Raw genomic sequence first — 12,434 nt, forward strand, 5'->3', positions numbered from 1 at the left:
CTCTCTGCAGTGGGAGAGAGAGGGTTAAGATGTTCTGCAAATGCAGCTCGTAAAGCTGCTTGGATACATTAGAAACACATGAATATCCTGAAATACAAAGTGTCTTTAAAACCAACGGAGGAATGTTTATCCTAATGCTGGATGAATGCAGAGAAATAGTGCCAGCAAGCAGTGCTGACAGCCTCCTCCGAGTTAAAGTGAGAGCAGGTAAATTTCATTTGCTAGTGAAAATCAGACTCGATTAAAACATGGTTTCCCTTTATCCTTTCTCTTCCAGTCCTGGGAACCCAGAGCCCCATGGCCCAGGCTGGCAGAGTCTCCCATCCACACCCCCCACCCCCAAAAAAAACCCAGCCAGGGTGTCTTTCTTCAGTGAGAAGCTCCAAAGCAACCAAAGCCACTTGGCGCATCCTAGCCTGCCCTAGGAAGTCAGAAGCCATGCCTACCAAGGGGCTGGCAAGAGAAAAGGTCTGGCAGCTCCTGGAACAAAAGCTGCTGCCCTCCGAATCTTGCTCCTGCTGCTCACTCAGAGCTCCTCCAAAAGGCCAGGCAAATCCCACCTTCACCCCTGCCACCATCTTGCTCAAGAGCCACTGCTGCCCGCATATCCCAATTGGTGCCTGGGCTTCCCCAGCCTAGCCTACAAAGGGTCTGAGGATAAAATTATCATTGCCAGGATTCAAGCTGAGGCATCTCCCTCCAAATCCATAGGCATTTCTGAGTCTGGTTGAGAAAAAAGTAGAGGCGCAGGTCAGGCCCAACTAGCTGGACAGTCAACTGAGTCTTGACCTTGCTATTGGGAAAAGAGGAAGAGCTCTGGGAGAGTCTGTGCTTGCTTCTTAGAGCACAGTCCAGTTTTTCACTGCCTTTGACATTTCTTTTTCCATAGCAAGCAGGTTGGTGGCTGCCTGAGGGGCTAAGAGGCTAAGAAACAATATTGGGAATCTATAACACATCCCTTAGGTCCCTCAGCAATAGACAAGAAGGGGAGAGGGGTTTTCTTCAAAGTAAGGAGAAATTCTAGAAACTGAGACCCAAAATTATTCATGGAGTTCATTCAAATTCTATAAACCATCCCCACTGGTTGGTGGCTACAACTCAATATCCAATATCTAACAGGACCTGCAGACTTTCAAAAACAGTTAAGGCATACCAGGACACCATTGACTTGTCTGGTAGAAAAATCATTTCATATATATTGAGACCCAAGACAAGAAGGAAACAAGCAGGCTACCACCTTCTAAGTAATCACATCTCAAGAGTTTTTAAAAGTTGGTAGATATGGGGAACTAAGAAAATATCCAGATAACTTGATCAGTGAAGATCCACCACGAAGCTCAATAAATACTTCAGGCCTGAAGCCCTTCCTTAGCGGAGTCGCCAAGCTTAGGAAGCAAAGTCTCATTTGAGATGCAACCCAAAGCCTCCCCCCAACTCAGTGCCATGCTATCCCTTCCAGACAAACCTGCTTGGAGCTCCTCAGCAGACAATCCTGTCTCACCATTTTTGGTGAGGGGGGACCCAGTCGACTTTGGCAGTCTGTGGAGCTGAGGGCCCTTCCTCTGCATGCCGGGTTCAGTCTCTGGTGAAGTGGGGAGAGGGAGGGAGGAATGTGGAGCTGGCCTTGGACGCGGCATGCACCGGCAGCCTCACCACGGCCAGAGGTGAACTGGCACGGGCGCCGGCTGGTGGGGGCTCCCCGAGCTGCGTTTTCGTTTTTCTGAGTCTGGCTGGAAAACAGAAGAAGCACAAAGCCAGGGCCAAGAGCAGGGCGGAGGCAGAGAAGAAGAGTCTGTAAACACTGCCCCCAAAACTCCACAAAGGCAGGAAAAAAAATGCTGGGTAGCCAAACAGAGGCAGAAACGGGAGGAATTCTAAAGGAAAAAGGAATCAAGAGGGAGGGGAGGCAGGCAGTGGGCCTTTCAAAGCTGCCTTGGTCTCCAAGCTTGCATGGCAGTTCTCACGCTGGCTAGACTGCAACTTTCAACTTGACCTTGGCCTCCAGCAGTGTCTGACCTGTATGTAAAACAGCCCTTAAGTCCTCAGGAACTGGGGCCTCAAGCCCTACCCTGTCTCTTTGTCATCATGGGTTTTACAATGCCACTTGGAGGAAGGAAGGGGGAGTGAATGGGCCGGAAAGTAACACAAAAATCAAGTCCCTACAGAGGCTGGTTCTTTAGTCAGCAAATGGCCAGTCAGGGAGTAGGCAAACTGGGGGCAAATCAGTATTTACCCGGAGCTACTAAAAAGGCAGTAGGGAAAGGGGACACTTGATATGTATATTGGTGGGGGTCATAGAAGGTTTTATTGGGCAACACTTACGTTCATCTCAGCAAACCAAGGGATGAAGGTAGATAAAAGCCAGAGCCCAGCCTTGTTGTCCCAAACACTTTGGGAAGACCAGGAAACTTAGCAGACTGGGGTGGGGTGAGGGTTGGGGTAGGGGCTGGGGATATTCCCAGTGCCCTGAGCTTAGGGCTGAGTCTGCAAGCTGAGACAGGAGGGTAGATCCAACTCTAGCTGCTCACCAGTCTGCCTAGGATGGGAGTTCAGCACTCTTCCCAACCCTGATGTTCCTGTGGAATGCACCCACTTTCACTTTGAATGCATGTTCCCTTTCTGGGCATCTGACCAGCTCACAGCATTCACAATTGAAGATGAAAATCTGTGGCCCCAAAGCAACAGGACCCCCAGAATCCCTCACCAAAACATGGCGGCTGCTTGGCTCTTCCAAAAACAACACCCCACCATGCTCTGAGGAAAAGATCGCATTTCCCAGGCACAGAGGTAAAACTTCTCGGCTAGTTCTTGGACAGAGGAGGACCGGGCACCCTCCGCAGGCTGGAGACAGTGCTTTCCCCAATACTACTTGGGGTAAAGGGGGAGGCATGAAGTGGCCCCAAAGAGTCCCTTTCTCCTGTCCCAAAACAGAGTGAAATAGAGAGTGCCCAGGGGCCTGGAGAGTCAGCTCCTGACCAGGCTCTGTGAAGGCTCATTAAACTCCAGAAGGGGGCTTGAGCCCCAGCCCAGCATCCAGCTGGGGCCTGTTCCTCTTAAACTCCTTCAAAGACAGGCCAGCCTGGCTGGAGATGTGGGAGCGCTGAAGAACGGTGCACAAAGATCACTCTCTCCATTGCAAAGTCTCTGGAGGAGGAAGGGTTGTTACTAGGACAAAGTGAGGAACAGTCTGTATACAGAAATGTGTGTGATCATAGTACACTTGAATGTGTGCGTGTGTATGTTCGTAAGGGTGTGATGGGTCGTTCTGAGCCTATGGGCCTAAGTGCGAGTGTATAAGATTGCCCACTAACACTGTGGACAGAGATGAGGAGGGAGCTCCTAAATGCAGTCCAAGCTTTCAGTGAGATGTCCTGGGACCCATGAGCCAGAAGCATCCGCAAGCACCCCGCCACTGTTCCCCTGGAAAGAGCCAAATCGCGACGCTGTCGAAGCAGAAAGCGCAAGTGTCCCTACTGGAATCTTGCTGCAGAAAGAGGTGCCGATACCTGGAAAGAAAGCAACGCCGGAGGCCCCAAGAAACACCCAGCCTGGTTTACGCCTCCCTACTTTCCCATCCCCAGCCTTCCGCAGATTTACCTGACCTGTCCCCACCGCCACAGGTCGCAACCCAACGTCGCACCCCGTCCCCTCCCCGCTTTACGCTGCTCTGGGCCCCACTGGGACAGGGGAAGGAAAGGGGAACTGTGAGGAGGTCGCCCTTCCCTCCCCGCCCCGCCCGCCCCGTCCTCCGCCCCACCCGCATCCCCGCCTCTCCCCTGGGTGAATGGTGCGCGGCCTCGCGGCAGGCGCTGGCGCTGGGGACGACGCGGGCGGCGGTGGGGACCACGGGTGCACGGAGCAGAGCAGGGGTTGGAGCCGCCCGCTTTGCATACGCCGTGGGCGGAGCGGGGGGGGGGCGGGCCAATGGGCGGCCGCCTGGCGCGACCCCGCGGGGCGCGATCCGCCCCCCTCGCTCGGGCCCCGGCCCCGCGCCGCGCGCTCTTCACTTCTTGGGGGCTTTTTAAAACAGCGCCACTGGGGTCTTCTCCATGCGGCTCGTGCTATGACAGCCTCCGTGCTCCTCCACCCCCGCTGGATCGAGCCCACCGTCATGTTTCTCTACGACAACGGCGGCGGCCTGGTGGCCGACGAGCTCAACAAGAACATGGAAGGGGCGGCGGCGGCGGCGGCGGCGGCGGCAGCGGCGGCAGCGGCCGGAGCCGGGGGCGGGGGCTTCCCCCACCCGGCGGCTGCGGCCGCGGGGGGCAACTTTTCTGTGGCGGCGGCGGCCGCGGCGGCCGCGGCGGCCGCGGCCAACCAGTGCCGCAACCTGATGGCGCACCCGGCGCCTCTGGCCCCCGGTGCCGCGGCCGCCTACAGCAGTGCGCCCGGGGAGGCGCCCCCGTCGGCCGCCGCCGCCGCCGCCGCCGCCGCCGCCGCTGCAGCAGCGGCAGCCGCGGCTTCGTCCTCGGGAGGGCCTGGCCCGGCGGGCCCAGCGGGCGCTGAGGCCGCCAAGCAGTGCAGTCCCTGCTCAGCGGCGGCGCAGAGCTCGTCGGGGCCCGCAGCGCTGCCCTATGGCTATTTCGGCAGCGGCTACTACCCATGCGCTCGCATGGGCCCGCACCCCAACGCTATCAAGTCGTGCGCGCAGCCCGCCTCGGCCGCCGCCGCCGCCGCCTTCGCGGACAAGTACATGGACACCGCCGGGCCCGCAGCGGAGGAGTTCAGCTCCCGCGCTAAGGAGTTCGCCTTCTACCACCAGGGCTACGCGCCCGGGCCTTACCACCACCATCAGCCCGTGCCTGGCTACCTGGATATGCCGGTGGTGCCGGGCCTCGGGGGCCCCGGCGAGTCGCGCCACGAGCCCCTGGGTCTTCCCATGGAAAGCTACCAGCCCTGGGCGCTGCCCAATGGTTGGAACGGCCAAATGTACTGCCCCAAAGAGCAGGCGCAGCCTCCCCACCTCTGGAAGTCCACTCTGCCCGGTAAATGGCGCCCTCTTCTCAGCCCCGGTCCTCCGGTTCTGCTCCAGCTTCTCCTCCGCTCGCTCCTGGGTCACCCTCGTGCCCCTCTGCTCTCTCCCTGGCCTGTCCTAGTGGTGCTGCACCCCTGGTAGCCCGATCCCGGGTGGCTGGCGCTGCCCGCACTGCCCTTGAGTTGGGCTGGTTCCTGGCTCTCCCTGGGTGAGGGATGGCTGGGAAGAAGCTTGTGGGGACCCCGCTAGCTTCCTTCTCTCTCTACACTCCGCCCTCCCCAGGCCTTGACATCGACTTAAGGATGGGAAATTGACCTGGAAATAGTTTACCAAATTGCCTGTATTCGTTCACTCAAAAAATGCCTTCATTGTAGAAGCTTCAAGTGTTGGGGCTTTGAGAATACAGAGAGGAACCAGGCATAGAAGTGTCCCCTGAGCCTGGTGCTAAGATTTGGGCCGTTGAGCCAGGATATCAAGCGAATCCCGCTGCTGTGAGGGGCAGAATGGCCTGGGCTAGGGTGGTCATTGGAGCCCTGGGCGATTTCATTTCAATGCAGAGCCAACCACCCTCCCTGCTGACCCTCTAGGTCTTGGCGGAAAGACTAGATTGTACAGCCCGTGGCAAAGGGCATCGGGCACTGCAAGGCAGTGGCTCTGATAAAGCTGTCGCCTGTGTCCTGGCCTGGATCTTATCCCTCTGTAACTTGTCTTCTTCCCTATCTTCCAGACGTGGTCTCTCATCCCTCAGACGCCAGCTCCTACAGGCGAGGGAGAAAGAAGCGCGTCCCTTACACCAAGGTGCAATTAAAAGAACTCGAACGGGAATACGCTACAAACAAATTCATCACCAAGGACAAACGGAGGCGGATATCAGCCACTACGAATCTCTCCGAGCGGCAGGTTACAATCTGGTTCCAGAACAGGAGGGTCAAAGAGAAAAAAGTTATCAACAAACTGAAGACCACTAGTTAATGGATTAAAAGTGGAGTTAGAGGGCAACTTGAAGAAATGCTTCAGAACTCGTTGCTTTGCCCAGATAATGATTATAATGCTAATAATAATTGAAGAACGGGAAAGAGAAAGAGAGAGACACTGGCGTTTTGCTTTCCTAAGGGGGATCTTTCTCCTTGTGGAATCTACAACTGTTTAAAAACTTTACTCTGAGATATGGTTAAAAAAAAACCAAAAACCTGCCAGTTCTCCCGCCAACCCCACCAGACCGTTAAATGACAAACTCTAGAGTAAATCGTCAACCCCCATATACGCCAATTTCAGATAAGTTACGCATGTACTGAAATCTTGTAAGTATTTATGTGACCGTTATATTTTAGGACACTATGTTATATGATAATAATCCGAAAGTTGGTTACAAATCCAAGAGGCTGTTGTAAACATCTGCTTGTCCTTGGGTCACCATTCCCTTTGCATGTTAAGTGACTGCTCAGGTAAATCTTAGTGAAATTCCTACCGTTGTTGTATATTCTGCAGAACATGTCATGTATAGATGTAGAAAGGAAAAGAGAAGAAGGTACTGAAATAATGATATTGGACTATTTACTATGAAGGGAGAAAGGGTGAGAAAGCTCTTCGGAGGATCATTTGTCTTGGTAAATACCACCAGCTGAGTGAGACTTTGAGACTTCAGGGGAGCCGCAGATTGGAAACGTCCTTCTGATAATAATTTCTATTTGCTTATAACAAGCATTTTTGTGGCATTTGGACAATATTTTCTGCCCCAGTATAATTTAATTTCCAAAAGATTTGATAGCTTTTAAAAATATTTAAAGCATTAGATAATTCACAGAATTCACTTTATGTCAGATCTCCTGAGAGGTCCCACAGAACATGGTGGACTTTGGCTTGAACACAGTTTTTCATTTAAATTGGTATTTCCCAATATTTACTTAACATCTTGCTGGAGAAATAATTTTCCTTTTTTATTTTTTAGAAAACTCAGAATGGAAATCCATTCCCTGAAACATATAGATGTTTACATTCTATATTTTCATCTATTACGAGATTAGTATTTTTCCTTGTTTATTGTGTTATGAGACTGCATTAGAAAGTTTAGGGATTCATCTTCACAGCACATCTTTAATCAAGCAGTTACTTCAACCAGCACATTTTGTTGATATTCACTATAAAATGCTATCTTGTAAATAAAGACATTCAGCACACTGTGAAAATGTATTTATGCACCTGCTTTTCAAATATTTCTACTAAAAATAATAATAAAAAAGCCCTTAGACCTGTAGATAGTGATATAGTGGTATTAATTATGTTAATAAAATAGTCACTGCCTTTAAAATCTGAAGGAAATACTCGTTATTTTCCCATGCTAAACGTGCACTGAACAGAAAGAAAAGAAGCAGGTTTTTCCTGTACAGACTAAGGACCATTCTTTTCTATTACTATTCAGCTTTTTTCTTTTTTTTGCTACAAATTTTTTAAGCAAAGGGAGAAATCCCTCATAACTAAAATCCTAAACATTTAGAAAAGTGCTTCAAAAAGGTTAAAGCATCAGATATTCTGAAAGGGAGAGAAAAGGAAGGAGGAAGAGATAGTATAAATTCCCAGGCTCCCTGTGGAAAATGAAAACCAGTTGTTCAGTATCAGCGATGCCCAGGCTGTCGTATTTTAAAATCTGCTGTTGGGTCTGCATGTGTCTGAGAGGGCAGGTTTTGATATTTGTTGAAATGACAGGACTAGGAAAGGCCTTAAACCTTGACCTTGATGAAAAAAGACAATTTGTGACCTTGACTTTTGACAGCTCATGAATTGGCCTCGACTGGATTAGTAGATCAAGGGCGCCACCTCGCGTTGACAAGCTTCCTTGTAATTCTTCAGCTTCAAGGGAATCAAAAGGTCTTACCTCCTTAACTCCTTGTTTTAGAGATGTAGTACTCATTTGTCTCCAGATGGAGCAAATTTGAATATATGTAAGTTATACACATGCCTGTATATATGTGAATATATATCATATGCGTGTATACATGTATACATTTGCATATCAGTGCTTGTGTGTGCTTGTATATATATTTGTAGAATCTGTACAGATACAGTATCATTAATTACTGATGACCCAAGATGTTGTAATTTAAGGTGGTTCCGAGAGTTAAGGTACAACATGTACCTTACATGATGAAGTTTTGCTCCTTTGCTTTAAAGGCCAAGATTGATTTGTATTCTTAATGGCTTGCTCTGCATCAGACTCCTGCAGATCTACTTTAAAGCTGTACATTTGTGTTACAGTCTAAGAGGTGTTCTTAAATAACCATTCTTGCTTGGCCCTCACCCTCCAAGGTGGTCTACCATCCTAATTAGAGCTATAGAGGAATCTGTACGGCAAATAAAAAGTGTCAGATGCCTTGCTAACTCTAGAGATCTAGAGTTACATTTTAGAAATTCAAAGAAACTCACCTCTTAAGAGGTCAGTATGGAAAGCTTAAAGACCTCATATCTGCAAAATGACCATAATATGGATGCAGAAGGAGAGTTACCCTGGATAGCTCAGAGTCGAGTGCTGCGCCTGGGTGGTGTGCAATCTTATACTGATGCTTTCTAAGCTGCCTTTGATTTATGAAAGAAATATACACATTTATTATTAACAACCACCATCAAAACTATAATAGTAAGAACTATCATATTTACTACTTATTGACCCCTAATGACACATCAGGTGCTCTGTTTAGAGGCATAACTAATACATATGTATGTTTATATATTTAATATACACATAAGGTGATGTGTTTTTGTCAAAAACATGCTATGCACATATGTATTGAAATGTTGGTGGAACCAGGAGCCTTACGATGCAGAATTTTGAAATGAACTAATTTTATCTTTGTTAGAGGAAAGTAATTGTGAACCGAATAACCATATTTATCATTTTTTGGAAAATAATATTGGTTGGTTACAAACCTGGCTGACGGAAACCTCTACACGCTGGAGACTTAGAGCGCCTTTATAGATGGAGAGTTATAGACAGAATTTCTAAAGCTGTCTCAAAAACAGCATGGTCTTGAAACATACACATGGAATGGTCTTGTGAAGTGCAATCAATTTTGCTGCCCTGAGGATTTTCACTCCACTTGTGGAAACAAATGAAAATGATGCTTCCCAACCTCCCCACATCTTGTTCCACAGCACTCAGTTTCTAAATGAGCTGCCATCAAGCCAAAGTAACAACTTTCTCCCAAAATGTTTAAAGTGGTGGAAAATCCCCTCAAAGCTGGATCAAACTGTGTGTTTACGAACAGCTCCAAAGGGGACTCTTCTGTTGACGGGGGATATTTTTCTTTAGATGTAAGAAATATTCTGAGCCTCAGGCCTAGGAAGGAGGCCAACAGCAGCTCTGCAGCCGGAATACCACCCCTTTCACAAGCCATCGCCACTGCAGGAACTCTGGGTAAAGTAGTGGTTTTCTTTCTTTCTTTTTTTTTTTTTTTCCTCCCTTCTGTTTTTGAAACTAATGACAAGATATTTCAGAGGTTTTACCCCTGTTCTAAAATGGTTGTTGATAATGTCAATCTTATTTCTTACTTAAAATTCCCATGGATCTACCAGATAATCTGAAGTGAAGCATGGCTTGTGATGGCTTGCAAACACCCAAATAGCAATTAGTCTAAAGCTTTAGAAAAAAAATACATCCAGGAGGACATCAGCTACCATATAGGAATAATAATGCCAGACAGTGGGATAGTGTTGTTGAATAGCTGATTCAAGTATTTTTTTTTCTAAAAGGGACATACTTTCAGAATAAGAATTTGTTATATGGAAACAACTAGACACCGTTTTCATCTGTAAAATTAGCAATGATTTTTTAATCCTGTAATGGCCTGTCATGTTACTATTTTTTAAAAACTGTAAATATGGGACTTAAAAAAACCCCCACATTTCCCATCTGCTCTTAATACTGTCAAATTTATTAAGGTATTTTAAGTGGATGATTGTAAAATGCCACTTTGCATTTCACTACTATTTATGCCTGATGGAACTGAAGCCATCCATTTAAATTTTTTTTGAATACGGAAATAGTAAAATTTTTAAAGAGAGAAAGGGAGGAGAAAATTATTCTTTTTAACAGTTCAACCTAATTGAGATATTTTCTTAAAAATTCACGAGGCAGCGAAATTCAGCTGATTATGATACATGTGTGTGCGGGTAACACATTTCACCGTATAATATATGTGCAGATTACTCCCTGCTGAGGGTTTGGAGAGTTTGGTGAAGATGCAGCGTCTCGCTTCCTTTCTGCGAATTTCCGAGTTTCTTTTGGAGCTGAGATGGAGCCTGTCCGGGACTGTTAAGTCCCAGACCCGGTGGGTTCAGAGGCGCCCTTCCGGATTTGCGAACTTCTATGGCGGAGACGCTAGGGGCTTGCTGATTTATGTGCATTCCTTTAAAGTTGATCGAATGCGTGTCAGCATCCCAAGACCTGGAGAATCAGAGAAATGTGCAGCGAGTTGCTCACATCCCATTTTTCATAAGCAAGGATGTAACGTTATCGAAGAGGCCTGGGTAGATTTATGCCTCGGTTTTAGGACACGCACACAATAATTAAGTTTTCATCCGCCAAGCTGCCGGGTAAATAACAGCCGGCTTGATTCTTCACGAAAATACCCACTTTCTGATCAGCTGCTCCAATCCTAGCGCCTCTACCCAGTGCCGACGAATGCCTGAAAGGTGTTTGCTATTTTTAATTTGATTTTCAAGGGAAGAAAAAAGACGCTGGCACAGAAAAATTCCTCCGTGGAAGCAGCCAAGGCTTTGCCACAGTTGATTTCATTTCTGCCTGGCCCGGTCTCACTGCCCAAGAGCTGGATCCACCGGGCAGCAATCATTACCACGGCCCCTTGGAGATGTGCAAACCTTTGCGTGCAGTAGCGCGGCGGCGCGAGGCCTCTCCCAGGTGCAGGGACGTGGAGGCGCGGTAGAAGCGCTGCTGCGGACCCGAGGAGCCTCCCGATGTCGCGCCCCTCGGGGGCCGAGGAGGTTCAAAATCCTCCGCGCTTCGGAGTGAACCCTCTCCTCAAAATGGAGGCTCAAACCCTTAGAAAGCCGGCCTCGCTCGGATGGCTTGTGGGCCGGAGGGGGCGTGCAGCAGGACGTTAGGCCGAGGTCAAGGCCCTGGACCCCCAGGCCCGCTCCAGGCGAACTCCGGCGGGCCGGCCCCCGCGCCGCGCCTCGCCCCGCAGCTGCAGGCTGACGTCACCGCCGCCCGCGCGGGCCTTCGCCGGCCTCTCTAGGCGTTATTTGATGAGGACAAGCCGAGTCAAACGAATGTTTTGTGCGGGTGCCCCTTCTCCGCCCCGCCCCTCCCTCCCCAAGAGAATAATCGGGTATTTAATCTCTCCCAGTCTTAATTCTTGGCAGCGTGGAAGGTGGTTTGCAACGGGAAATAAAACTTGACAGGAGCATTTTCTCTAAAAGGGGTTCTGAGACGAGCTGAAAAGAAACCGTGTTTTTCTCTACCAAATACTTCCGCTTTCTGAGCCCCGGCCTGACGGGTGGGGTGAGATCCGAGGGAGCGGAGAGCGAGCTAGGCACACAGGGCCACGTAGTGGACCCGGGCGGCCAAGTATGGGCTCCCGGCGCAGCCCCGGGTCTCCGCCTGGGCCGGAAAGCAGCCTCGGCCACGCTGCGCCCCGCGCCTCGGCGACGCTCAGCTCGCTTGTAGGCCCTGCACCGCCCGCAACCCGAGACCGGGACCCGGTGAACGCGAAGTTGGCAGGGGCAGGGGCCCAGGCTGCCACCCAGAGTTGCACGCTGGCGCTGGCTGAGGGTGGCTGGGGTTAAGCGGGAGAAGAGGGCGGGGTGGGGGTGGGGGGTTAGAACGCTTGGCTTAAGCTCCGAGCCTTTAGGGACAAGAGCTTGCAAAGGCGATGGTGAGACCACTGCTGGAGGCTTTGTTCTGGATGTGGGTCTGCGGACACTGCACAAAATGTAGGGGGGAATGGGGGTGAGCAGGCACAGCATGCGTGGGTTGTTCGGGCTGCTATTGGGTGTGAGAGATTGGAGACAGCAGAATCTCCCTCCTGGCAGCTTAGAGAGTGCCCTCCCCTTACGGCGCAAAGAAAGGTCAAGTCCTCCGCGCCATGGCCGTCTCCATGGTCAGAGCTGGTCGCTGCGGGAAGACGCAGGACACATAACTGGCCAGCGGGTTCTGATACCCTGAAGACTCGAGACAGTTTTTCCTTGTTACCAACTCCTTCGCCCCCAGCCGAATTGAAAAGGATTTCCCGCAACCAGGAGTGGCCCAGGCTATGTTCCTTAGAGTCCTGGAAGAGCTGAGCCCGCGGAGGCCTAGCCCAGGTGAGAGGCAAAGGCTGCAAGCTCCGGGAAGCAGAGGAGGCTAGATCCGAGTTCTGGGCCCTGGTAGAAACAAGGGACCTGGCAGGGCCAGCCAGGCATGGAATAGGATACGGTAGTAAGGAGCCTGCTGGAAGCCTCTCTTGAG

General features: G+C 50.2%; 1 protein-coding gene across 1 annotated transcript; it reads left to right on the top strand.

The window, feature by feature from the left end:
• The first annotated feature begins 3,795 nt into the window (after positions 1-3,795).
• On the top strand, positions 3,796-7,926 carry HOXA13 (homeobox A13). The gene is made up of 2 exons (XM_006175697.2): positions 3,796-4,985; positions 5,703-7,926. Exons 1-2 carry the CDS (start codon positions 4,064-4,066, stop codon positions 5,945-5,947), a joined length of 1,167 nt encoding a protein of 388 aa, XP_006175759.2. The 5' UTR covers positions 3,796-4,063; the 3' UTR covers positions 5,948-7,926.
• The last annotated feature ends 4,508 nt before the right edge of the window (positions 7,927-12,434 follow it).

The sequence above is a fragment of the Camelus ferus genome, chromosome 7 (genome assembly GCF_009834535.1).
Source record: "Camelus ferus isolate YT-003-E chromosome 7, BCGSAC_Cfer_1.0, whole genome shotgun sequence".
NCBI lineage: Eukaryota > Metazoa > Chordata > Mammalia > Artiodactyla > Camelidae > Camelus > Camelus ferus.

Coding starts and splice junctions, on each gene's coding strand:
- HOXA13 (XM_006175697.2), top strand. CDS start 4,064: ATGACAGCCTCCGTGCTCCTCCACCCCCGCTGGATCGAGCCCACCGTC. Junction 4,986..5,702: donor CTGGAAGTCCACTCTGCCCG/GTAAATGGCGCC, acceptor CCTATCTTCCAG/ACGTGGTCTCTCATCCCTCA.